The following is a 27,484-nucleotide window of genomic DNA, read 5'->3' as shown; positions in this document are numbered from 1 at the left end:
GGAAAGCGCCTGCCGGGACTCGAGCCTTGCGTGCTTTGAACAACAACACTGGTTAACTTACTGACCATGTAAAGACTTGAACAGGGGAGCGTGGCCTGGGGGGGCCTGGGGTGGTCTGGGGTGGTCTGGGGTGGTCTGGGGGGTCTGGGGTGGTCTGGGGGGGGCCTGGGGTGGTCTGGGGTGGCCTGGGGGGGGGCCTGGGGTGGTCTGGGGCGGTCTGGGGCGGCCTGGGGTGGTCTGGGGCGGCCTGGTGGTCTAGCACCAACCTAACCCTACCCTGGCAGGAGACCGTCTGTCACTGCTAGTTGAACACATCTGCTACACAGTTGTATAAGTTAATATTATGATGCGTTTTTTAAGGGGCTTAGATATACATATTAGCAATTAGAAATATATCTATATTCCAGTAGAGTACTTTATGGAATGTTTTAATTCAACTGAAATGTATGTGGCTGAATGTTTCCTCATTGCTCCTGACACTGATATGTACTATACACTGTTTATACACTGTTTATACTATACACTGTTTATACTATACACTGTTTATACTGTATGTCTGTTATGTGATTAAGTGTTTGTTAAAGAACAGGGTTAGGGTTAGGGTTAGGCTTTCCCTTGACTCACAATGATTGTATTATAGTAAAATAGTTCCTCATAAGGGGCTGCTTGTGATCTTTAAATGAAATGTCCATTTCAATAAATGTATGAAAAATACTGGAGAGAGCAAAGTGATGTTTACAATTCCACCATTTTCACAAAGTTGATTTGACACGGTGCCTGACACGGTGCCTGACGGTGCCTGACACGGTGCCTGACACGGTGCCTGACACGGTGCCTGACACGGTGCCTGACGGTGCCTGACACGGTGCCTGACGGTGCCTGACACGGTGCCTGACACAGGGCCTGACGGTGCCTGACACGGTGCCTGACACGGTGCCTGTGTGGTGATGTTGTATTGATTTGACAGTGTGCCTGTGTGACACGGGGCCTGTGTGGTGATGTTGCATTGGGTCACGGGCAAATTTGAAGACTGAATTAGGTCCAGTAAATGAATGTACTTGGCTTCAGACGGCCTCCATCTGCCCTGGCTCCTCATGGAGAGTTTAACTGGGAGTTTGGGATGGGGGGAAGCTTCTGTTACACTATTGGATAGGGTTGGGACGATATTCAATGTTATCGAATATCGCGATATATGGAGCATATTCTGACATTGTTTATTGTTTGTAAAAGTGCTTAAAAATCTTTTTCAAGGCAATGCACATCTAGTAGTGAAAATACGTCTCTTTGTTTCATCTGGTTACACCTGGTTACCCTGGCATGCCCCCACCCACCATACACCTGGTTACCCTGGCATGCCCCCACCCACCATACACCTGGTTACCCTGGCATGCCCCCCCCCCCCACCATACACCTGGTTACTCTGGCATGCCCCCCCCCCCCACCATACACCTGGTTACCCTGGCATGCCCCCCCCCCCCACCATACACCTGGTTACCCTGGCATGCCCCCCCCCCCCCCCCACCATACACCTGGTTACCCTGGCATGCCCCCCCCTCCCCCACCATACACCTGGTTACTCTGGCATGTCTCCCACCCGCCATACACCTGGTTACCCTGGCATGTCCCCCCCCCACCATACACCTGGTTACTCTGGCATGCCCCCCCCCCCCCCACCATACACCTGGTTACCCTGGCATGCCCCCACCCACCATACACCTAGTTACCTTGGCATGCCCCCCCCCCCCCCCCCCCACCATACACCTGGTTACTCTGGCATGTCCCCCCCCCCACCATACACCTGGTTATCCCGGCATGTCCCCCCCCCACCATACACCTGGTTACCCCGGCATGCCCCCCCCCCCCCCCCCCCACCATACACCTGGTTACCCCGGCATGCCCCCCCCCCCCACCATACACCTGGTTACCCTGGCATGTCCCCCCCCCCCCCCCCCCCACCATACACCTGGTTACCCTGGCATGTCCCCCCCCCCCCCACCATACACCTGGTTACCCTGGCATGTCCCCCCCCCCCCACCATACACCTGGTTACCCTGGCATGTCCCCCCCCCCCACCATACACCTGGTTACCCTGGCATGTTCCCCCCCCCCCCCCCACCATACACCTGGTTACCCTGGCATGTCCCCCCCCCCCCCCCACCATACACCTGGTTACCCTGGCATGTTCCCCCCCCCCCCCCCTCCACCATACACCTGGTTACCCTGGCATGTCCCCCCCCCCCCCACCATACACCTGGTTACCCTGGCATGTCCCCCCCCCCCCACCATACACCTGGTTACCCCGGCATGTCCCCCCCCCACCATACACCTGGTTACCCCGGCATGCCCCCCCCCCCCCCCCCCACCATACACCTGGTTACCCCGGCATGCCCCCCCCCCCCCACCATACACCTGGTTACCCTGGCATGTCCCCCCCCCCCCACCATACACCTGGTTACCCTGGCATGTCCCCCCCTCCCCCACCATACACCTGGTTACCCTGGCATGTTCCCCCCCCCCCCCCCCCCCCCACCATACACCTGGTTACCCTGGCATGTTCCCCCCCCCCCCCCCCCACCATACACCTGGTTACCCTGGCATGTCCCCCCCCCCCCCCCCCCACCATACACCTGGTTACCCTGGCATGTCCCCTGAGAGAAGACTACAACCTGCTGCAGACGTGGACAGACGTGACACCACACCCGTCTATCTCTGTTCTCATCACAGAACTTTCTCAGTACAGCGGAAACAAGTGTCAGCATAAGTCTGCCATTTGACACAGTTTCCTAGTTTTTTAACCTCAAATAGAGTATACCACATCCACATCACGTCCGCAGCCTGGCTATGACGAACTGATGCTCACGTATTGTCAGTAGGAAAACAACACTCGCACTCGTCAGTAGGAAAACAACACTCTGTTGAATGTACAGTTACGGAAACGGATTAGCCTGTTTTCAAATATATCTGCCATTTAGCTGACGCTTTTATCCAAAGCGACTTACATTGCAGTGAGTGCATACATTTCAGTATATATGGTCCCAGCGGGAATCAAACCCACAACCTAAGCGTTGTTAGCGCCATGCTCTACCAACTGAGCCACAGAGGACCACAATGCACTGCACAGCAGCTACATGTCCTCCCTGTCAGCCCTCAATCTCTGACCTCTGATTGGAAGGCCAACACAGCTCCACCTCCGTCTGGCCCAAGACCTCCATCCTACAAACTCAACCTCAGGCAGGGAAACACTATGTAGGTCTGTCTGACCAAGAACTGTCTGACCCAGAACTGAACATCAAAGAGGATCGTAGAGGCCTCTTCACCCCCACTACCCCCCTGTACTAACCCTAACCCTAACCCTAGAGACCTCTTCACCCCCCACTACCCCCCTGTACTAACCCTAACCCTAGAGACCTCTTCACCCCCACTACCCCCCTGTACTAACCCTAACCCCAACCCTAGAGTCCTCTTCACCCCCACTACCCCCCTGTACTAACCCTAACCCTAGAGACCTCTTCACCCCCACTACCCCCCTGTACTAACCCTAACCCTAGAGACCTCTTCACCCCCACTACCCCCCTGTACAGTTTTTCTCCTGTTAAAGCATTGTGACTGTCTATGGTCCCTACATTATCTTATGATGACTGATGGATAGATGATCCACTTACTTAAACAAATGTATTTGTTGTAAGTCGCTTTGGATAAAGGCGTCTGCTAAATACCATAAATGTAAATGTAATGTAATCTGCTGTCCCCTACGTGTCAACTCCTAATCTGTGTAGGCCTAGATTGTTGATTGTACTATATTGTTGTTGTTTTTTTGGTTCATTATTGTTTTAGACTTTTAATCTATGTATTCATCACGCAAAAAAACTCTGTCATGTGAATGAAATAAAATGTACTTTGAACTTTTCTGGACAGACTTGCAGTATGCAATGCAACACACAACAAAACATTCATACAACTTTCACACTATTTTAACAAGCAGATAAGATAACACAATTTGGCTGATATTGTAAACTGGCTGAGATAATAATTTACACAGCAAACATCTCAATTTGATCATCTTATTCAAAGAGGGTTCAGTCTGGCTTGTTCTCCGTGACATGGACTAGACTAGGTCCCGATCTCCGCCACGCCACAGACTCCACGGAACCTCCTCCGTGAAACACAGGAACACCAATTATTGTTTACTTCCGCCAGACGATCGTCTGCTGACTCCAGCAGGAGAACTTCCCCAATTTTTTGTTTCATTTGAACTTTTTTGTGCCTTGAACTTTGCCAGACACCTTCTGTTATTTATTATTTAGTGATATATAGAAAATAATGCAAACCCGTCTTTAATGAGCTAACTTTACTCTCTAAATGGCGCCGGAGAATAGCTACCTAGCTTGCTAACGTCGAAGCATCAGGCACAGTTGACAGTCGACACCATGAACCAACAGACTGGCATCACTGAACCGTTGATGATGGATGTCTAACGGTAGACAGTGTATTATAACCTCCCGTATTCTCAATAGATCGAAGGTTGTCATCTGCTTTCTGCAACATGGACGTCGACATCGCCGTGTCCCTGATGAGGGGCCAGATGGGGACGGTGGTCGAGCGGGCGGTGAGCGCCGCCGTGGAGACCGTGCTGGCGGAGATGCTGAAGGTGGTCGGCATCAAATTCGAGGAGCTCAAGAGAGACATGGCGGCTAAAGAGAAGGAGAACGAGACTATTCGGCACATGCTGGAGTACTCCCGGTGTCAGGTGAAAACAATGCGGAAGTACCTCAGCCCCGCCGGGACGAGGGAGAACAGGCTCACTTCCACATATCAGAGGACCGCAGTGAGCCATGCGGAGCCGCGCAGACCTCACGGCCCCTCAGCGGCCGAGGCGACCCTGTCCTCAGGTCGGCCGGGGAGGAACGCCCTCAGCGTCGCCTCGACGACAAACGGAAACCCCCAACAGCCTTGTAGTAGGAATCGAATCACCCACCAGCCTGACACCATGGTCAGAGCCACTACGTCCTTTCACAGTCATGACCTGACGAGCATGGTTTCACAAGCAATGGATGACTCATTGACCGCTGTCTCTGCAGTGAGCAAGGCGCCCGAGCAGTTGGAACCTTTGAAAGGTAAGATGCACCTTGCCGCAGGCTGTTTGTGTGTGTGCATTCATTGTTATCGGCCGTCTTGTGTGCTTGACCATGTGTAATGATGCAGTGGAGATGACCAGATTTCAGTCCGACACTTGTGTTTGCAGATGGCCTTCTTCCCTTACCTCCCTTCTTACTGACATCCTGTCCTCCTTTCTTCTTACAGAGGAGCATAGCAACACTCCCGAGGCGGAAGATTCTGGCCAATTGAGAGAGGAGGAGGAAGCGTGTGAGTCCGATTGGATCAATCAACAGCCTAGCAAGACCCCGGACCCACCGTTGGTCCTTTCCCCAGCCAAGACAGACGGAGCGGAGGGAGAGGACGGCAACCCCAGGGACCCGCGGCCGTCACCGCCGCAGGTGAAAGAAGAGGAGGCGGAGGTGGAGGTGTTCAGCGTCAAGGAGGAGCCGGAGGAGGTGGTGGTGGCCTCCCTGCTGCTGGGCTGTGAGGACCCGGCCCAGGAGAACCCTGTGGACTGGTCAGGACCGTCCTCACTGGGCCAGAGGACCTTCACAGAGCACACAGCCCTCACTACAGGCAGCCACTGCACATGTGAGTGGGATGGTTCAGTTCTGAGTGCTGTGGTTCAGTTCCCTGTGCGGTCAGTGGTGCTTCCAGTAAGACAGTGCTTGTCTGGTTGGTGGTTATGTAGTGTCTCACTACATCTGTGTGATATTGTCTGTACTGCTACTCTGCCCAGCAACAGTGATGCCCCATGATGAAGAAAGTTGATTGAATTGAATAATACATTGCTGCTAGACACTTTGCCACCTTATGTCATTGTTTTATTCTCATTATTATATGGTGCTGTACTCCATTGTTGATTGTTGTTTGCTGCATTGTTGAGGAGTTGTTGTTGCCCTAAGCATTTCATTGCATCGTCTACAGCTGTATTGTATGTATGTGATCAATAAACTTTGATTTGATTTGATAATACTGAGCTAGATATTGTCATTAACACATTGCCGTTGATCCTCTCCAGATTCTCTAGCCCCGCCTACGATGTCGGTGTCGGGGGGGGCGCCACCAAGGCCGCTGCGCCCGTGGCCCAAGGACCTGAGTCTGTACGAGGAGTACAAACTCCGGCGGGCCGAGCTCCGGCGCCGCAGCCAGACCCGGCGGAGGGAGATGGAGAAGACCCTCCCCCAGCCGCTCCTGGCCGACCTGGTGAGGGAGCGTCGGGAGAAGACGCGCCTCAGGGTGGCCCGCTGGAGGGCCAAGCGCAAGCTGCAGGCCTGCCTCCTGTCCCAGTCTGCCCAGATGAGCAGCGGGCCGTCGCAGGCCCTGGGCCTGAACACACAGCACAAAACAACACACACCGTGCCCGGTCACCAGAGAAGCTCCTCCCACCCCCAGTACGGCAGCTTCCTGTACAACAGAGCCCACTGTGACACCGGCACCAACTTCGCCCTACAGTTTAACTCCCCCTCCTCCCTGTTGCTAGGACACGGACACAACATGGCGGAGCATGTCAATCAACCCGCGGTGACCTCGTCACAGTCGCAACAGAGCCTCTTAGTGGCAGACTCTGACATCTACCAATAACAGGACTCCTTTAGTTGGACTCAGAGGTCATACGATTTAACGAGATGCTATTGGATGTCCTGTTGACGCCTGGGCCATTATGATGATGTTGCAGAAGGAATAGTTTGAATGCGGTGATCAAACAGACTCTCTTTACTTGCCTTTGAGGAGCTGAATCATGCTGTTTGATTGGAGGGAAAAAGCCCACCATAACATTGTCTCACCCCTGAAGGACGCTGCCTGTCGGAAGACAATCCTACCATGACTAATATTGTTACCGGTAGTCTGAATAATTGAAAGTGAATTTATTAATGTACCACAAAAGTCTTTATTTAAAACACATTATTTATAATGTATTAAGACATTGATGCAGTATGAACATGACCTTCTACTCTACTTGAATACGTGGATACAGGGAGCGCGGTGGATAACAGACTAATGCACTAATGTAAAGCTAATGCTTTCTCTGTGGCAGACTCCATTGTCATTCTGGTTAAACCCAAACTGCTATTTATATTTATTTTTTTCTCCAGCAATTAGGTTTAAATAAATGCTACCATGCTCAATTTATCAATCCTCAAGGATTCATTTCAAAACCACCAAATACAAACATACATTATTCTGAACAGAATAGGGCTGCTGTATGATTCTCTCCCCCCACTCTTTCTATTGACCTCATTGAATTGAGAGAGAGAGTGAGAGAGAGAGAGAGAGAGAGAGTGAGAGAGAGAGAGAGAGTGAGAGAGAGAGAGAGTGAGAGAGACAGAGAGTGAGAGAGCACATTTTGGGTAGAAAGGTGGAGAATCGGACTGCAGCCATTCATTGCTGTTGTGTTCTGTTGCTCCTCGATGATGAGTTGGGTGACTAGCTTTCTGGTTGGTGCCAGCCCAGGTCAATCTGGTTGGTGCCAGCCCAGGTCAATGGTTGGCAGTGGAGTGAGTGTGCTAGGGTTGAGTGTGCTAGTGTTGAGTGTGCTAGGGTTGAGTGTGCTAGTGTTGAGTGTGCTAGTGTTGAGTGTGCTATCCGTTGACGATCCTCTGAGAGATGGCAGAAGGCAGCGTGTAGAGCAGCAGGGCGAGGAACAGAGCTGTTATCAGAAGGACCAGGGCGATGATGATGTACTTCTTATAGTTCCTCCAGATCAGGTGGAAGAAACACTTGAAGGGATTCACGAACCAGGAGAAGGAGGTGTCAGGGCGGCTGGGGAAACAAAAACCAAAACCACTGAATATCAACAAACCAAAATCAGACTGTTTGAATTCATCTAAAAAATTTGCAGTTTTTGTTTGCGATAAACACTTAAGTATACAGCATATATTCTGTATACTTTACTCGAGAATGTTGACACTTTGGGCAAATTTATTCACCCTCTGCACTAAATGGGTTGTCTGTACTGGTAGCTCTGTGAGCTCAGCGTGGACCATGTGTTTATTCTGTAGAGTCCTGTAGCTGTGTTCTATCTCTTGTTGGTGATGTGAGAGATGGTGGGACGTACTTGGGTTTCTCCAGCGGTTCTGGTTCCTTACGGGCTCGGCCAACCGGGTTCTTCTCCGCCTCCTCTGAGGTCACCAGATGGAACTCCGCCTCTACTTTCCCCTACAGAGTCACAAGCACCAAATATGAAATGTAAAAGCCCCCAAAAATAATACACATTGGCTGAGAGACTAGTTTGTGTATCTGTCTGACAATATTAATAATCTTATTGTCTGACTATAGAAGTACAGGAGAGCTCCTGGTCTGGCTCAGCCAGACACCAGAAGGAGTCATAATCCCGGTAAGGTTTTTGGTACCGTGAGCTCCCCAGCTTTGACGAAGGGCCACCACCCTCTGGACCGCTTCTGCTGGAAGATGGAGATCTTCTCGGTGCTGTCGGCCATCTTACAGGCCTTGGCTGTCTTGGCACCTCGGAGAAAGCCGTGCAAGTCCAGCTCGACCGTGCCTGAAAACAGCAGTTAGGATTTTTAGCTCCAATTGCCTACAGTACATCTGTGTTAATCAAGTGGTCCAGGGATACCACCAAAGATGCAATTTTTTGTTCTGGCTCAGAACTAACACATTAAAGTCCTTGATTAATTGAATCAGGTGTTATTGCTAGGCTGGAACAAAAATGTAAGAGACTGACTTATATGTCCACCTGCCACAACTGAAATGTGTCTGCTCACAAGTCTCAACCCCCCAGACCACACACACACACAAAATACCACAGTAGTAGTAAAGAACCCATCTCTCGTTCGTACCCAAAAAGTCGTCAGATGAGAGTCTCTCGAAGTCCCACACCTGGAGCACCAGCGTGGCCGGCAGCTTCTGCTCCGTCTTGTCCAGGGAGAAGATGCTCTCTCTCTTGCTGACCACCACCACCTTCTCAGCGGGCAGGTAGTTGAAGGGGAAAACGAAACGCCAGTTGAAGTTCCCCTCCCCTGTCAGTGAGTTGTAGTGGACATCGGTCTCCTGACGGTTGTCCTCAAAACCCTTCAGCCAGCTGGAACCAGGGAGAGTTAGATAGATGACTGACAGACAGACAGACGGATAGATAGACAGATAGATAGATAGGTACTTTATTGATCCCCATTGAGTTAGAGGGGAATAGGGGCTGTGATGGAAGAATTACAGGGCTAGGTGGAGCTCAATACCCCATCATGAAGCAAGACACCCCCCAATACCCCATCATGAAGCAAGACACCCCCCAATACCCCATCATGAAGCAAGACACCCCCCAATACCCCATCATGAAGCAAGACACCCCCTTTAAGCTGACAAAAGATGAGTGCTGGTCAATGTGTTCACCAACCCTTTTCATAGAACTACAGCAGAGACAAAGTCAACCTGGTCAGTTGTTTCAAAGCCTTTGTTTTCCTCCTCAGGTAAACAGGGATGAGCTGAATTCAATCAACAAACAGCCAAATGCTGGGTGACAACATAGTCATTCTACTCACCCTTTGACATAGATGTCACTGGACTGTGTGCCTGTCAGGAAGTTGGTGTCCTCCAGAATGACGTCCTCGGTGTTCCAGATAACGATCCTCAGCTCGTACCTAAACACTCCAAACAAACCCTCCATCAACTACTGATGTCATGTACAATCTGGCTGCTAGGGTTAGGGGTTGGGGTTAGGGTTAGGGCTAGGTATCCAGTATCATTGTATGTCCAGTATTGCTATGTATCCAGTTCAGTATCATTGTATACAGTACAGTCCAAGGGGGGCTGGTGGAGGTAGAAACACATGTGTTTGATACCATTCCTCACTCTGTTCCATGCATTACAATGAGCCTGTCCTCCGATTTCTACCTCCACCAGCCTCTACTGATCCAGGTTTATTATGTATCCTGTTCAGTATCATTGTCAGCAGCCCTAGTCTCTTCTGCTGAAAGCCCTAGGAATCCATGCTCTGGGATGTCAGTGATTGAAAGCCCTAGGAATCCATGTTCTAGGATGTCAGTGACTGAGTGGGAGGAGTCTTACCCTTTGGGTTTGCGTGGGGAGATGTCCACTGAGGGGCCTGGGTGGGGCATATCCATGGGAAACATGTCCACCCACATCTGTAGCTGACCCTATAGTACCGATGTGCACACACACACACACACACACACACAGTACCGATGTACACACACACACACACACACAGTACCGATGTACACACACATACAAACACAAACACACGGTCAACAAATACACAGTACCATTCAAAAACATCATGTCATATTTATATGGACGGAGCAGATGTGTACCTGGTCCATCCCGGGCTTGGCCTTGTGGTACAGCGTCCGTGTTTCGATGTGCTCTGGGACCAGCCTGCACCCCACCCCCGGCATCTCCGCCCACCTGTGGAGGATCTTCAGAGCCAGGTGTTCATACGACTCCACGGGCTGCTCTGGAGGGCAGCAGCACCACAGAACCATCAGTCAACATTCACCAGACATGACGGATGTGTGTATGGCCCTTTGGTTGACTCCTGGTTAAGTGTCAACTCTGTATAAGTGCAGTAGTTTTCCTGTCCAAATTCAACTACATTTTATTGTGATTCCTCCTGCAGACGGTACACCTGTCGTAGTCTAAAGCCGTTGCCCTTGGAGTCTGGAGTCACATAGAATTGTTACACATAGAATTGTTGCCACTGTGGAATGATTTTAAAAAAATATGCTATATATAATATGATATAATATAATATGATATATAAAAAAAAAAAAAGTATGCAGTTTGTATTTTCAAGTGAGTGAGTATTTTTTTAAGCCTCCATCATGCCATACCTTCATCCATGAAGACAGTTTTCCCAGTGAAGACCTTGTCCCCGATGGTGATCCTGCCCGGCCTGAAGTGCGGCCCGTCCAGACGGTTGTCCTTGCACAGCTTGGTGAGGTACTCTGAAGGCTTCAGGCAGTCTCTCCACGCATTGTACCCATCACTGGAACACAACCATAACCACAGTTCAGCCTGGTCCTGGTCCTGGTCCTGGTCCCAGGTCTGGAGGGGCTTTTTAAAGGGTTTCAAAGTCCCACTCTAATATTTTTTTATTGGATAGAGATGGTGAAGATAGACAGGAAAGTAAAGAGGAGAGGGCATGTCAGCAGGGCATGGGCCGGATTCTAACCCATGCATATGTATGTGCACCATAAGCTGCAGTGCTAGACCCCTGGACCACCCCAGGACACAATCTGTACACACTCACATGGAGTACTCAGAGGGCACACACTCACATGGCGTACTCAGAGGACACACACTCACATGGCGTACTCAGAGGGCACACACTCACATGGCGTACTCGGAGGGCACACACTCACATGGCGTACTCGGAGGACACACACTCACATGGCGTACTCGGAGGGCAGGCCACAAGCGGCCCGATGGCGACTGTAGAAGCGGTTCTCCAGATCGATCCTCGTCTCACCGATGAGGTCGTCGCTGCCAACCGTGTCGTGGTCGTAGATGACGACGGTCAGGAGGGACTCCTTAGGGAACGTAGCCTGGATCTCAAACGACCTTGGGAGGAAAACAAGAAAAAAGGACATCATGATGAGAAGTCAAGTCTGGCTTAAGAAGCACATTAGGTACACCTTCCCTCTCTGCTTTGAGCTCCAACAACACATATGCTTCAATAATTCTGATTCTGATTCTGATTCTGAATAGGATAGAATAGGAACATTATTGTCCATCAGACTGGCACCTTACAGTCATACAAATTAAAAGCATTGATTATGTTATGATTAATTGTTATTGATTATGTTATGATTTGGGGGAAAAGATGAATTACTGAAAGTTATCATCTCACCTGCCAAAGACGGGGTTGAGCTGCTTGGGAATGTAGTTGTCCCTGTCCTTTATCTCCGTCTTCCCCAGCCTCAGGACGATGTAGGGGTCCGACTTCCCGTCCGCATCGGCTGGGTGGAGGTTGGAGGCCTGAGGGAAGGCAGGAGACATGACACGCTGTCAGAGGGAAACATGCTGAACTTCATCCAGGTTTCAATAGAAAACATGGGTTAGGGTTACGGTCAAGTCCTTCATCAGACAGATACAGAAACAGAAAAGATACAGAAACTACACACACACACACACACACACACACACACACACACACACACACACACACACACACACACACACACACACACACACACACACACACACACACACACACACACACACACACACACACACACACACACACACACACACACACGAAAGTAAAGTATACTCACAGAGACGACGTAAACCCGAATGAGGACCTTGATGGAGCTGTTGGGTGGGATCCCACGGTTAATCTTGGACTGCCCTGAATCCGGACCCCCGTCCCAGTCACCATCCTCCCTGGTGAGCTTGTACAAGCAGAACCGACCCTGGACACACAGTTGTGTTTTTGGATGGTGTTACAGTAGCTGTCTGAGGGACAACAGATGTTTATAATAGACCATAGAATAGAGTCTCCAACTCCACTCCTAGAAAGCTACGGTTATGTGTGCAGAGTTTTTGTTCAAGCCCAACACTAGCACACCTGATTCACCTACCGATGGCCCTGACTGAATTCCATAATGAATTGACTCATTAAAAGGGTATGTTGGTGCTGGTCTGGAACAAATACATACACACCCAGTCTCTCTGCAGGACCAGAGTTGATAAACCCTGCTCTAGAACCACTCACCTTGAACTTCCCCACAAACCTCTCCTCATTGGTTCCCTCCTCCTCGTTGGCCTTGCCCCGAAACAGCTCAAAGGTGTTGACCCAATCATCAAACGGCCCAAACTCAGCCTCCAGCTCCTTGTCATACAGCTACAGCACAAGGCGTTTACAGTGGTTATACACAGCATGGTGTCACAGTATTACCTGTCCCCAGATCTTGTCCCCACAAACAAAAGTTCCTTCAGGAAAACATGTATTTCTTCTAATTGAACCTGATCTGTGTTCTAGCAAACTCCTCTGACTACAGGAGCCTCACGCTCCTCTTTGAGTGGTGTAATTACTTCAAAGAAACAAGGACGAACTGTGACAGAGCCAAAGGAAGTGACACTCAGGTCTGTGTGACACTCAGGCGTGTGTGACACTCAGGTGTGTGTGACAACGTTGACAGTTTACCTGCAGCGTTACCAGTTTGCTGCTCTGCTCCTGAGCGCCTTTCACCACCACTTGTTTCTTCTTTCTGTCAGCATCCTGCTGTCCACCGACTGGGTCAAGTGGAAACAAATGACCACATGTTTATACACATGCACACGCACGCACGCACACACGCACACACGCACACACAAAACCAGCAACAAAAGTTGCATGCAAGCTCCTTCATGTCACACCAGCCTTATGGCCCCATTGGCTTGCTCCACCACAACCACTGCACCTCAATTAAATCCTCCCCTTAAAGAACCACAATACGCCCTTCAGGAAGGGCCTTCAGGACCTTCAGCAACTTCAGGAAGGACCTTCAGATCCTTCAGGACCTTCAGAACCTTCAGGACCTTCAGAACCTTCAGGACCTTTAGAACCTTCAGGACCTTCAGAAGTCAGCTGTTTCTGGGAAGGTGTGCGGTGTGTAAAAACATGCATATGGTACATTGATGTGAGACACCGTGCAGTGAATGAGCTGCTGTGTGCTGTCCTTACCCAAGGAGTGTACGCCATCGGAGAGCAAGTTTTGGAAGGGAGATACTGCAATACACAACAATATGTGTGTGTGGTGAGGTGCAGACTGCAATACACAACAATATGTGTGTGTGTGTGTGTGTGTGGTGAGGTGCCATATACTGGACGTGACATGTGAACACAGATGTCTTGCATGGTGTGTGTGACATGTTGACATCCCAATGTGTACCGACTTGCTCCGAAACCTGAAAAAACTGATCAGCTGTGTGAACAACAACAACAACCTTCACACTCACCGTTTTCAAAAACCTGTGGGAACGGATGTTCCTCCTTCTGTTTGGCCTGGGAGGTAAGTGATACGATCCCAGTTTAGTTACAGTCCAACTACAGTATAACTACAGTCCAACTACAGTATAACTACAGGATAACTACAGTATAACTACAGTCCAACTACAGTCCAACTACAGTATAACTACAGTATAACTACAGTCCAACTACAGTATAACTACAGTATAACTACAGTCCAACTACAGTATAACTACAGGATAACTACAGTATAACTACAGGATAACTACAGGATAACTACAGTCCAACTACAGTATAACTACAGGATAACTACAGTATAACTACAGTATAACTACAGGATAACTACAGTATAACTACAGGATAACTACAGGATAACTACAGTCCAACTACAGTATAACTTAGGCACAACATCTGATTGTGGTTCTGTTGCCTTGCCTGTTGGATCTTGTCCACTGAGGCGTAGTACTTGGACCACCAGTCGATGACATTCTCAGCCGTCTCGTCAGCGATGGTACGTTTCTTTCTCTTAGTGGACCTGGTCTTCCTGAGGTCCTGTTGGACATGGGGATGGTCAAACTAATGTGTGTGTGTGTGTGTGTGTGTGTGTGTGTGTGTGTACGTGTGTGTCACCTTCTTCTTCTTCTTCTCTGTCTCTGGCTCAGTGGGAGGTGGGGGTCTGGGGAGGGTCTCCTGGTCAATCTGGATGGACAGCTCCTCAGAGAGCTCCAGCCATGCCGTGCTGCTGCCTTGACACACATATCACACACACACACACACATACACACACACACACACACACACACACATATCACACACACATACTTAAAATATGGCCACTTTTGAGCAATATAAAAAAAAACATGTCATTTGTTAGTTGTTGGGTAGATGTTTTTACTTGTATTTCATAGTTAACCATCAAACATTTTTTTTATATGTTTTTAGGGCATTTCTGCTTTATTGGGACAGAGACAGTAGAGATTGACAGGAAGGATGGGAGAGAGAGAGAAGGGATGACATGCAAGACGTGTCGAGGGTCGGAATCGAACCAGGAACCTTGCGATTATGTGGTATGCGCCTTAGTGTGCTACGCCACAAAGCGCTCCTAGTGTTCAGTTCTGCCTCCTGGAGTCTGGTTGGATGTGATTACGTGTGGCTGGAGGCTAGCTGCATTCCACTCGTTTTTTTGGTCAGAAGTACAAAGTCCCATTCACACTGGTCTTGTGTGCTCCACCCTTCACACTGGTCTTGTGTGCTCCACCCTTCACACTGGTCTTGTGTGCTCCACCCTTCACACTGGTCTTGTGTGCTCCACCATTCACACTGGTCTTGTGTGCTCCACCCTTCACACTGGTCTTGTGTGCTCCACCCTTCTCTACTAAACCACACTTTCAATGAAGACTTGAAGATGATGTTGAAGGTGTTTCTTTAGTCTAAGAGAAGATCTAACCTAAGAGATGATCTTACCTAAGGCCTGATCTAAGGCCTGATCTAAGGCCTGATCTAAGAGATGATCTAAGAGATGATCTAAGGCCTGATCTAAGAGATGATCTAAGGCCTGACCTAAGGCCTGACCTAAGAGATGATCTAAGGCCTGATCTAAGAGATGATCTAAGGCCTGATCTAAGAGATGATCTAAGAGATGATCTAAGAGATGATCTAAGAGATGATCTAAGGCCTGATCTAAGGCCTGATCTAAGAGATGATCTAAGAGATGATCTAAGGCCTGATCTAAGGCCTGAACTAAGAGATGATCTAAGGCCTGACCTAAGAGATGATCTAAGTCTAGAAAACCCACAGACTCTTTCCCTTACGATGTACGGTGAAGCAGATGACATGTACACAAACAGACCGTACATGGGCTTGACCTTAACTATGTTTTCTCTCCTCCTGATACAGAACATGATGACAGCAGTTTGACCTTTACCCTCTCTGCCCTGAGGCCCCGGTGGTGGTGGTGGTGGGGAGAGCGATGGCATGGGCAGGGAAGGAGGGATGTATTTGAAGGGCTTCAGGTTGTTGATGATGTGGTTGCCCACCAGAGTGCTGCGCCCAAAGGCCCGCCAGTCCACCACACTGACGCTGAGGGGGGGGTGGAGGTGCTCGTTCTCCGGCAGCTCCTGAGAGAGGGGGAGGGAGGGAGGGAGGGAGGCAGGGAGGGAGAGGGAGGGAGAGGGAGGGAGGAAGGGAGGGAGGGAGGGAGGGAAGGAGAGAGAGGGAGGGAGGGAGGGAGGGAGGGAGGGAGAGAGAGGGAGGGACGGAGAGGGAGGGAGGCAGGGAGAGAGGGAGGGAGAAAGAAGAGGGAGGGAGAGGGAGGGAGGGAGAGGGAGGGAGGGAGACCAAGGTCAAGATCTTCATATATACAATGGTCAAGACACAAGGCCCTGTTTGAATTAAAAACGCATGCATCCTCCCATCCTCTCTTCCTTGAGGAAATCACTGCTCTGTCATTTCTTGTTTTGGTAAAGAGGGGGTGCAGGGGGGTGCGGGGGGGGGTGCGGGCAGGGCTGCGCGAACAATAGGCCTGCCATGGTGGAGTAGTGGGCTTCGTTGCTCACCGCCCCCCCAGCCCACGGATCCACCGACCCACGGGTCCACCGGCCCCCCAGCCCACTGATCCACCAGCCCACCGGGAATTCTCCTGGTGCTCCAGATGACCAGTCTGCTACTGTCAGAGATGACCAGAGATGACCAGAGATGACCAGTCTACTGTACGTACCACGTCAAAAGCGTCCACCAGCACGGTGAAGTTGGGGTTACTCTTGTAGCTCTGGATGACGGAGGAACGCAGGCTCTTCCCTGCACACTCTATAAACACCTGGGGCCTGTCCACCGACAGCAGCTGGACCTTCTTCAGCTCCCTCAGGCCCCAGAACAGCACCTGGACAGAACACAGCACACCTGTCTGTCAGAGGACCAGAACACAGCACACCTGTCTGTCAGAGGACCAGAACACAGCACACCTGTCTGTCAGAGGACCAGAACACAGCACACCTGTCTGTCTCACAGAGGACCACAACTACAGAACACCTGTCTGTCTCACAGAGGACCACAACTACAGAACACCTGTCTGTCTCACAGAGGACCACAACTACAGAACACAATACACCTGTCTGTCTCACAGAGGACTAGAACTACTCTAAAGACACAGCTACAGTACACCACAGCCTCAGACCTTCAAAAGACACAGCTACAGTACACCACAGCCTCAGACCTTCTAAAGACACCAAGTTGTGGTGGGTCTCCCTCTCACCTCTCACCTCTAGGCGGTACCTGCTGAGGACAGGTCGGATGTTAGCAGGTACAGGGTAGATGTTTCCCTCCAGCTCCTCCAGGGCAGGCAGGCTCCCCTCCCCTGACTCCGGGATCTACACACAGCAGGACATTATGGAACCTACACCATGTTGTTGTTTTTCCACTTTGATGATGAAACTTGTTATGTTGTAAGGACTTCCTGGTAAACAGTGACACTTGTTGCTCAGTGGACTACTGTCCTGGTTAAATACATACACATGAAAAGAATGAGATGACATGAATCCACTATTAAACAACCATAAAACAGCAATCATCAACGTACACATACCTCACTTCTTGTGGGGAAATCGTAATTTATGCATTTCTGGTGAATAAAGTCACCCTTGGCAGTCTAGAATGACAATTGACAATTTGGGTGACTTTATTCACTCAATTATTCACTTGGGCGACTTTATTCACTCCTCTCCTACCTGGATGAGTTCGAAGGCTCCCAGCAGGTCTCCTCCAGACTGGCTGCCACAGAACAGAGGGCTGTACTGGAGCTGGGGAGGGGAGTAGGGCTGGTGGGCCACCCTGACCACGGGCACTGCCACCGTGGAGCCCAGGTACTCTGCCTTGCCCTGCGGAGGAAAGCAGAAGCACACAAAGCTGAAATACAAGAAAGCAGAAGCACACAAAGCTGAAATACAAGTCATTTCCCTCAAGAGATTCACTTAAAGTAGTGTAAGCTGTAATAGCTCATGTTTAAACCCTGGTGTGCTGCTTGGTCCTACAGACTCCCACCATTGAGGCCAGGTTAAAAGAAAATCTGTGGGCGTAGGTTCAAGTTCAAGTTCAAGTTCAAGTTCAAGTTCAAGTTCAAGTTCAAGTTCAAGTTTTGTTTGTTTGTCATTACATTGAACACAAGTACAACAATTTACAAGTAAGAAAAACAATAATAATACTACTAATAATATAATAAGAATACTACTACTACTAATAATAATAACAATACTAATACTAATAATACTACTACTACTAATAATAATAATACTACTAATAATATAATAATAATACTAACAATATAATAATAATATAATAATACGAATAACTATATAATAATAATAATAATAATAATAATAATAATAATAATAACAACAACAATAATAATAATATAATAATTATAATAATAATAGTAATAATAATAACAATAATAATAATAAGGGGCTCTTGGTGGCGTAGCACGCTAATGCGCATGCCACGTAATTGCAAGGTTCCTGGTTCGATTCCGACCCTCGACGTATCTTGCATGTCATCCCTCCTCTCTCTCTCCCATCCTTCCTGTCCATCTCTACTGTCTCTATCCCAATAAAGCAGAAATGCCCTAAAAACATATTTAAAAAAAATAAATAATGCTAATATAAATTCTCTCACCAGGGCGTCGTCGTCGTACACCTCGATGACGACGCGGGGGGGCTCCTGGGCCAGCTGGACCAGGTCTCCATGCAGAACCACCCGCCTCATCAACAACATCTGGTTCCAGGTCGGCGTCAGGGACTGGTTGATAATCTGACAGAGAGGGGGGAGAGGGGGAGGGGGAGAGAGGGAGGGGGAGAGGGGGAGGGGGAGAGAGGGAGAGAGGGAGAGAAGGAGAGAGGAAGAAACGGAGAGAAGAGAGAGGAGGGAGGAGAGAGGAGAGAGGGAGAGAAGGAGAGAGGGAGAGAGGGAGAGAGGGAGAGAAGGAGAGAGAGAGAGAAGGAGGGAGAGAGGGAGAGACAGAGAGACATAGGACCAGGATTGAAGATACATTGAGTATACAAGTAAAAACTTATTTTTTTTAAAAGATGACAATTTTCAGTTCTTGAATTGGACTGAATTGAAATGGAATTGATCCCAGGCTCTAACCAGTGTTGGGGCTAATTCCATTTCAGTTCAGTCACTACTATACTTGACGTCACTCAACAGCCCTAACATCTATCAGGATCGCCTCAGTCAAGTTAAATGGCTTAAATGTAAATATGTTAATATGAAAGTGACAATATTGAGTTTTTGTGTTTGTGACAATAAATGTTGAGCTTTGTCTGTGTGTGTGTGTGTGTGTGTGTGTGTGTGTGTGTGTGTGTGCGTGCGTGTGTGTGTGTGCGTGGGGAGGGGGGGGGACCCTTACAGCTGTGGTCTGGCTGTTAGTCAAGAAGGTCACTCTGGCGAAGGGGTCTGACAGGCCTGAGCTGTCTGCAGCTATCAGCCCCCGGGCCTGGTACATGTGGACCCGCATCTGGAACTGGTGCTGGTCTGAGGAATGAACACACAGTCAGTCCCATCGACTCCTGAATCTCAAATCAACCGTGTAGATCTGACATGGTTGGATAGGTGTTAGCAGTATGGTAGTACAGTGTAGATCTGACATGGTTGGATAGGTGTTAGCAGTATGGTAGTACAGTGTCCATCTTGCCCTCAGGATCCGGGATGTAGTGGAAAAGGGCAAACCCTTGACACTGGACAAAGAAATAAAAACTATATAATTTTCGTAAACACTGACAGGCAACTTGGAATTCTCACCGTAGTGGTCGACACCTATCCAATCCTCTCAGAAGTGCATGTTGGGATAGGGGTTGATTTGGAATTCAATGTTTAGCTATTGAGCTGAATGTCTAGTCAGGGTTCAAGGCTGCACCTCCTCTCTGTCTTACCCTTATACAGCAGAAAAGCAGGCGCTATTCCCAGCTGCTCCTCAGTGGCGCCCCCTTTAGGTTCCAACCCTGTAGGCACGTCCTCCAGCATGTGGGGGGAGTCTCTACAGCTCCCCAGCCACAGGTACACATCCAGCTTGGCCTGCACCGACCACCCCCCCACACGCTTCCCTGGGGGCTAGGCACAATGACACAAACACATCCAAATACATACAAATACATGGAGGTCCATGATTAGGACAGGAGGAGAGAGGAAATGATCAGACTTGAATTCCAGGCAGCTCCACCATGGGTTAGACATATATGAAAATATATATATATATTTATATATAATATAATATATATTATTATTATTATTATTATTATTATGATTATTGTATTATATAATATAATATGAAAATGAAATACCACATATTAGGTATTGCTCTACCTTAAGGAATAAAGTCTGGATCTTCCCGCAGTCTCTGCCCCTCTCCTCGGGGCTGGCAGAGTAGAGCAGGTCCCGGGCAGAGACGCGGGCATACGCCACCCGCTTGTTGTTGCTCAACATCCACACAAACACATCTGGGATGGTATGCTGGGGCTGGCAGAGAGGACAGTCACATGGTCAGCTCAGGCATGAACACACACACACACACACACACACACACACAGACACACACACACACACACACACACACACACATAGACAGACACACACACGCACACACACACACATAGACAGACACACACACGCACACACACACACACACACACACACACACACACACACACACACACACACACACACATACTGTACCTCTTCCACTAGGAATCGAAGCTTCTGGGTGAGTTTGAGAGCGTCCTGAAGCATCTGTTTCACGCTTCGCGCCTTCCTCTTCCTCTCAGCCATGGACTCTGCCTCACCAACCATACTCTCCTGAAGGACGGACAGCGTTGGCATGAACACACACACACACACACACACACACACACACACACACACACACACACACACACACACACACACACACACACACACACACACACACACACACACACACACACACACACACACACACACACACACACACACACACACACACACACACACACACACACACACACACACACACTCTCTCTCTCTCTTTTAGAAGTGTATTGACTTGGGACTGTGGCTTAACTAAGAAGGTTTCTTCCTACCAGTTCCTGTTTACACATCGTGAGGCGTTTCTTGTCCAACATCGTGAGATGGTTCCTCTTCACTTTCCTCTCTGCAAAGACTATGAAACTCCTGGACAGACAGACAGGCAGACAGACAGACAGGCAGGCAGGCAGGCAGGCAGGCAGACAGACAGACAGACAGACAGACAGACAGACAGACAGACAGACACACACACAAACACACACACACACACACAATGTTTGAATAACTGTTCCACCTATTTTTACATGAAGCCATCAGGCGTATTATTTGAGTTTGGGTACCTGGCATCCACACAGAACTCCTGAAACACTCGGCGAATCAGAGCCTCCGCTCCCGGATCAGACTGTTTATTCAGCTCTCCTGCCTTGGCCACGCCCTCCTCCTGGACGGAACATGACATCACTACAATGACATCACCATTCAAACAGAGTACACCACACTGTACAACAATGTCATGCACATGCACGTGGTCCTCTGTGGCTCAGTCGGTAGAGCATGGCGCTAACAACGCTTAGACTGGGTGTGTTTCCCGCTGGGACCATCTATACTGAAAAATGTACGCACTCACTGCAATGAAAGTCGCTTTGGATAGAAGCGTCAGCTAAATGGCAGATATTACATGTATGGTACAACATGGTTGACTTAATAATACATTACATTTGTATAGCGCTTTCTCATGGACTCAAATCACTTATTAAAAATATAGGAGGACAGTCACATAACATACAGCCCTGTGCATTAAACATACATAACATAACATACAGCCCTGTGTATTAAACATACATAACATAACATACAGCCCTGTGCATTAGAAGCCTGAACAGGTTGGCTTTAACAAGGTCTTAAGAGTGAACCCTGTCAGCAGCTCTGACATGGAGGGGAGAGACTTCCACAGACGAGGGGCAGCAGATGAAGAAGCTCTGTCACGCAGAACGCAAACGTACAAACATGGCAGCGATGTTCTCCAGCATGTTGGAGTTGTGCAGCCGGTAGCTGCGGTCCTCCCAGCGGCTGACCACGTGGACACACGGCTTCTGGTGCTGGATGGGCAGGTACATGTAGTACCTGGCCAGGAGACAGACACTCAGTCAACTTTAGGACTTTCTACATACCCATTTAATATATGCTTAAGACCCCAATAGTTTAAATTCAAATCAACCACTCCCATCAACAGACACTCCTCTAGATCAACAGACACTCCTCTAGATCAACAGACACTCCTTTAGATCAACAGACACTCCTGTAGATCTGAGAAGATTGGACTGTATGGTAATAGCTCCACCTTGGCTGGATACCATTCCACATTCCGTTCCATGCATTACAATGAGCCTGTCCTCCGATTTCTACCTCCACCAGCCTCCCCTGGTGCAGTAATCAAATGTACTAGAACCTGTTTCCTTCAATGAGGAGGGGTTTCTCTGGGGGTGTGGTGGACTGGTAGGGTTTGGAGTCTTGGCAGTCCAGCAGCGGGGAGCTGTCTGTCTCCTGTCCTTCTGGAACCTTCTCCACCCTCCTCTTGACCTGCGACGTTCCCTCCAGCACGTTCCCAAAGTTCCCTAAACGCAGGATGAAGGTGAAAATAATAGGCTCCATTTCACTGGGTTTCCCCAAGAAAATGTCCACATCTGTCTGTGAGCGACTAGAATGACAGAGAATGCATCAAGGCCTGTTGACTAGCGAGCTGAGACAAAGATTCCCTTTATATCAGTTGGTGGAGCACGGTGCTAACAACACTTAGGTTGTGGGTTTGATTCCCGCTGGGACCATATATACTGATAAATGTATGCGCTCACTGCAATGTAAGTCGCTTTGGATAAAAGTGTCAGGTAAATAGTATATATTATATTATATTACATTAAATCAATGATTGCAGTGCTTACCAACAGACAGCTCAAAGTTGATGGGTTTGTCACCAATTTTCCTGTCAATCATAGTGGCTTCAAATACGGCTCCAAACAGCAGGAAGCTGTCCTTGTCACCGTCGTTGAGCTGAGGAGGGGATGAGAGGGTTATATTAGGCTACTACTACAGTTCTAGGCTACTACTACAGTTCTAGGCTACTACTACAGTTCTAGGCTACTGTACTTGGGAATTGATAAGGAATGTACAACTACTATTTTATGTAATTACCAATGAGTTACTAAATGAAGTGTCCTGAGCATGTTAATACAATGTTGTTACGAGAGGAATTGCAGTGGGGTTTTTTGTTAGTTTTTTTGCCCAGCCACCACCCACCCCCCGTCATCAGAGGACATAAGCTCTTTGTTTGTTTTATTCATTTTAACAGTTATTACAAATATATTCCATCTACTAGGTACTTTTATGTTTTATTTTTAACATAGATACATTCCATTTTAATTGGTATAGTTCTTTAGATGGCTCCCAGCCCATCCCACAGTGTTACTATAAAGAGCAACATAATGGATTTCACTCACCTGAGGTGGCGACTCCACCGGCATCACCTCGGCCCCGAGAGCCTTGCCCTTCTCCTCCTCCCCCGCCCCGCCTCCTCCCGCCCCGCCCGGAGGCGCCTTGGCATCTTTCCCCACCGCTTTGCCCGCCTTGGCATCCTTCAGAGGTTTGGGCTTGGTCTCGGCTGCTCCCGCCCCGGACAGGATCTCCACCGCCAGCTCCAGGTAGACCCTCCCCCTGAAGGACACGCCCTCCCCCACCCCCTCGTTCAACTCCGGGTTGTCGTCCACCAGGGAGAAGTTCCGGGCCGAGCCGTAGATGTTGACCCAGGCCGGCCCGAAGGTGGGAAGGAAACCTGGGAAAAGAGGAAGAAAAAAAATCACATATAATTAACACATTGTTTTTTAAGGAACCAAAAAGGGTTAAAAAAGTCAGCCTCGATGATTCCCAGTGTGAACGGGGCCATTGCAACTGCCTGTGCTTGTATACAGTATGTACTGTATGCATTGACGTGTTCCCGTATGATCTTAAGGTCTTTTTAATTATCGAAACAGTTTTATAAAATCCATTCAAAACTTTAGCTAGCCAAACATGCTAGCTAGTGTGCTCCCCGGCCCCGACCTCTGTCCCCGTCCTGCTCGTTGGAGATCCGGCGGAGGTCGATGTAGTGGGTCCCGATGGCCACGTCGTTCATACTGCCCTCGTCCCACACCTGGATCTTCAGCCTCTGGCACAGCGGAGGGAACATCTCCTTGAACACGATCTGCTCGTTCCATACCGGGTCTGCCGTGCTCTTCTGGGTCGAGGTCCTGCCCTGTTAGAGAAACAAACAGACAATGGTTTATATTCCAATCAATCTGCATGATGATCAGTTACCATTTGAACACGTATTTGACCAGGTACGTTGACTAAGGACATGTGGCAGTCTCTTTTACAGCAACCACCAGTCACATATCCAACCCCCTGAGGGTGTGGACCAGTCACATGTCCAACCCCCTGAGGGTGTGGACCAGTCACATATCCAACCACCTGAGGGTGTGGACCAGTCACATATCCAACCACCTGAGGGTGTGGACCATAAGTACCAGTAATGGTATCATTACTTCAGTGAGGTCCTGTAGCATAGTATAATAAGAAACTGTCATGGACTCTTACCATCTGCCTGAAGAAGGACACGACCACATAGGGGTCTATGAGGGCTGTGTTCTCCCCTATGAAGGCCTTGGTGACGTTGGCCATGATGCTGGAGTTGTTCCGTGGCAGGCCCTCTGCCCGGTACACTTTCACATAGAACCGGGCCCAGGGCCGCTCCGAGGGGAACCCCTCGGGAAGCAGCAGGTTCCTGGGTAAAAGAGCACACCAACTATAGCCTTACCAGCCTTGGGAGGGTTTGAAGTAGCTTAGGGACAATTGTTGCTGTTTTCAGAGGAAAGGTGGGTAGCATTGGCTGTGTGTCAGGAATGCTGGTGTCAATAGAATACTGTCGAGGGAAAACTGCTTCCTTTCTGAGAATTCGGATCATTCAGGTGCTTTCCAGTGAAATGCTGTATTGTGAACGTTGTGATGTCATTTATTGTGTATTTAGTGATTGATAGTAAGGCGGAGTACCAAGGAGTGTATTAGTTAGAAACACACCTCTTTGTGTGTGTGTGTGTGTGTGTGTGTGTGTCTCACTTGTCAATCTGCTCCTCAGCATCGGTGGTCTTCTGGGAGGGCTGCATGGCATCTCCCTTTGCCGTCACACTGATGTCACACTTTAGGTAACCTTTGACCCCAGTGTGGATGTCTGCTGGGTCTGTCAACACTGCCCACTTGTTGGTGAACTGGTGACCTACCGGACAGGTAGCATAGGGGTGAGGTGTGTGTGTGTGTGTGTGTGTGTGTGTGTGTGTGTGTGTGTGTGTGTGTGTGTGTGTGTGTGTGTGTGTGTGTGTGTGTGTGTGTGTGTGGATCTCACCAGGCTGTCTGTACACAGTGTGTGTGTGTGTGTGTGTGTGTGTGTGTGTCTCACCAGGCTGTCTGTACACAGTGTGTGTGTGTGTGTGTGTATCTCACCAGGCTGTCTGTACACAGTGTGTGTGTGTGTGTGTGTGTGTGTGTGTGTGTGTGTGTGTGTGTGTGTGTGTGTGTGTGTGTGTGTGTGTGTGTGTGTCTCACCAGGCTGTCTGTACACAGTGTGTGTGTGTGTGTGTGTGGATCTCACCAGGCTGTCTGTACACAGTGTGTGTGTGTGTGTCTCACCAGGCTGTCTGTACACAGTGTGTGTGTGTGTGTGTGTGTGTGTGTGTGTGTGTGTGTGTGTGTGTGTGTGTCTCACCAGGCTGTCTGTACACAGTGTGTGTGTGTGTGTGTGTGTGTGTGTGTGTGTGTGTGTGTGTGTGTGTGTGTGTCTCACCAGGCTGTCTGTACACAGTGTGTGTGTGTGTGTCTCACCAGGCTGTCTGTACACAGTGTGTGTGTGTGTGTGTGTGTGTGTGTGTGTGTGTGTGTGTGTGTGTCTCACCAGGCTGTCTGTACACCGTCCCCACATCCAGCTTGAAGGACCCGACACAGAAGCTTCTCATGATCTTACTATGCATCACCTTGAGATAGAGAAGCAAAAACCAAATATCAAAACAGCCTTTTCATATGAAAGGATCGCCATTATGGTCACTCTTCACAGACGAGCAAGCCAAGCCAATTTCAGTGATATATATAAAAGAGTTTTCACTCACTGACAGCTTGATGACTTTGTCGAAAAAGGTCTCTTGGTTGCCAAAGAAATCAAAGACAAAGTACTGTTCCAAAGCGGAGACAGAGAGAGAGAGAGAGAGAGAGAGAGAGAGAGAGAGAGAGGGGATTGTGACACACACATTATAAACCATGTTGACGTCCTGTGACAGTGAGCAGCTTGGTCCTAGCGGGCCTCCTCACCTCGTTGTAGAAGGGGGCGTTGGTGCCCTCTTTGACGGAGCTCTGCTTTTTATCGTCCCCGATCTCCATCACCACGCTGGGGTCGATGTTCTCCCCCACCAGCTGCTTGGCCTCCGTGATGTTGATGGCGATCTAGAGGATTGGGGGACGCGGTGGAGACGCATCGCTATCAAAGCCTCTTTCAAAAGCTCATAATGCGCAGTAGATAACCTCTGGAGATATTCACTCAATGAGCATGTAGCATAGTAGCCTAGCTAGCTTCAAATCCGCTAGCCAACTCCTCTGGTGTTGTGATGTATGGCAGGACAATGGCACATATAAATTGGCTAAAGTACCGACTGTACAGATCTGGATGGAGGCTACAGGGATCGATGCTGCCAGTGTGTTCATTGACTTAATCTTTACCTGGAATGTCTGTGGCTTCTTCTCGCTCTCCAGAATCCTTGTTCTAAGCTTTGACCTGTGTGAAAAGTGCTAGAATTGACATGAATGCAAAAAAAGACATGCAGTAAGTATGACCTGTACAGACTTCTATGTACAGAGTTCTATGAAAGAGAGAGCGGGGCGGATTCGGTGGGGTACCTGTTGGTTTTGGGCGCCCGTCTGACAGGAGCGCTGGCCGAGGTGCCAGGCTGGCTGCCATCGTCAGGGTTCAGTGCCTCCAACGCCTCTGTCTCCGCACCCTCTGTGGGCAGGACACACACAGCTCATCTGTTCTACGGCGCTGAACATGCTGTTCAAACGTACAGTAACTGACCCATGCATCACATCAGGCCGGTACATGAGCTCATGTGTATCCTAGTTCTGAGCTGTAATCCAAGACAGTACACAGTAATACTCTATCAATACTGCAGCATTGGATTCAACAAGAAGGCTGAGCCATACTTAACATCAGGTGTGTGTGTGTGTGTGTGTGTGTGTGTGTACATAGTGGTATGTGTATCTAGTTCTGTACAGTAATCCAGACAGTACACATTACAAACACCCCCCATCAACACAAAAGCACATGACTGTTTGATTAGCATT

General features: G+C 49.1%; 3 protein-coding genes across 5 annotated transcripts in view; 2 read left to right on the top strand and 1 right to left on the bottom strand.

The window, feature by feature from the left end:
* Nucleotides 1-90, top strand: part of LOC310812899 (uncharacterized protein) — a 3,617-nt gene extending 3,527 nt beyond the window's left edge. The window contains exon 6 of one of the 2 annotated variants that reach the window (XM_083681652.1): nt 1-90. This exon is cut by the window's left edge and continues 46 nt beyond it. In XM_083681652.1, coding sequence (XP_083537778.1) covers nt 1-56 — 56 coding nt within the window. In that variant the 3' untranslated portion in view covers nt 57-90. The other variant, XM_083681653.1, reaches the window with a different exon arrangement.
* Nucleotides 91-4,198: 4,108 nt separating this feature from the next.
* Nucleotides 4,199-7,229, top strand: LOC310813314 (uncharacterized protein). Its single transcript, XM_083682221.1, has 3 exons — nt 4,199-5,114; nt 5,302-5,688; nt 6,119-7,229. Exons 1-3 carry the CDS (start codon nt 4,544-4,546, stop codon nt 6,679-6,681), a joined length of 1,521 nt encoding a protein of 506 aa, XP_083538347.1. The 5' UTR covers nt 4,199-4,543; the 3' UTR covers nt 6,682-7,229.
* A 145-nt stretch (nt 7,230-7,374) lies between these two features.
* fer1l6 (fer-1 like family member 6) lies at nt 7,375-27,138 on the bottom strand. Of its 2 annotated transcripts, XM_083682219.1 has the most exons (40): nt 27,041-27,138; nt 26,864-26,918; nt 26,459-26,590; nt 26,260-26,322; nt 26,049-26,127; nt 25,220-25,376; nt 24,701-24,887; nt 24,167-24,359; nt 23,569-23,900; nt 23,014-23,122; nt 22,524-22,689; nt 22,078-22,198; nt 21,415-21,515; nt 21,130-21,220; nt 20,747-20,866; nt 20,378-20,530; nt 19,948-20,125; nt 19,425-19,549; nt 18,692-18,826; nt 17,749-17,898; nt 17,284-17,391; nt 16,743-16,904; nt 15,951-16,143; nt 14,657-14,772; nt 14,462-14,578; nt 14,017-14,062; nt 13,742-13,786; nt 13,223-13,311; nt 12,791-12,919; nt 12,351-12,488; nt 11,924-12,051; nt 11,464-11,634; nt 10,905-11,059; nt 10,386-10,528; nt 10,120-10,208; nt 9,594-9,692; nt 8,898-9,139; nt 8,451-8,599; nt 8,156-8,256; nt 7,375-7,860 (listed from the first exon to the last, which is right to left on the bottom strand). In XM_083682219.1, the coding sequence occupies exons 3-40, from the start codon at nt 26,525-26,527 to the stop codon at nt 7,680-7,682; spliced, it is 5,130 nt and encodes a 1,709-aa protein (XP_083538345.1). In that variant the 5' UTR covers nt 26,528-26,590; nt 26,864-26,918; nt 27,041-27,138; the 3' UTR covers nt 7,375-7,679. The 2 variants fall into 2 exon arrangements, with proteins under 2 accessions (XP_083538345.1, XP_083538344.1); XM_083682218.1 differs by lacking the exons at nt 13,742-13,786; nt 26,864-26,918; nt 27,041-27,138 and having other exon boundaries at nt 26,459-26,564.
* Nucleotides 27,139-27,484: the final 346 nt, after the last annotated feature.

This window comes from Argentina silus (assembly GCF_951799395.1).
Source record: "Argentina silus genome assembly, chromosome: 12".
Lineage (NCBI taxonomy): Eukaryota > Metazoa > Chordata > Actinopteri > Argentiniformes > Argentinidae > Argentina > Argentina silus.
The sequence above is the reverse complement of the archived record's forward strand: the minus strand, read 5'-3'. Positions and strand labels throughout refer to the sequence as shown.

Coding starts and splice junctions, on each gene's coding strand:
- LOC310813314 (XM_083682221.1), top strand. CDS start 4,544: ATGGACGTCGACATCGCCGTGTCCCTGATGAGGGGCCAGATGGGGACG. Junction 5,115..5,301: donor GCAGTTGGAACCTTTGAAAG/GTAAGATGCACC, acceptor TTCTTCTTACAG/AGGAGCATAGCAACACTCCC. Junction 5,689..6,118: donor TACAGGCAGCCACTGCACAT/GTGAGTGGGATG, acceptor GATCCTCTCCAG/ATTCTCTAGCCCCGCCTACG.
- fer1l6 (XM_083682219.1), bottom strand. CDS start 26,527: ATGGAGATCGGGGACGATAAAAAGCAGAGCTCCGTCAAAGAGGGCACC. Junction 12,052..12,350: donor TTCGGGTTTACGTCGTCTCT/GTGAGTATACTT, acceptor GCCTTCCCTCAG/GCCTCCAACCTCCACCCAGC. Junction 11,060..11,463: donor CTGCCCTCCGAGTACGCCAT/GTGAGTGTGTGT, acceptor GTTGTGTTCCAG/TGATGGGTACAATGCGTGGA.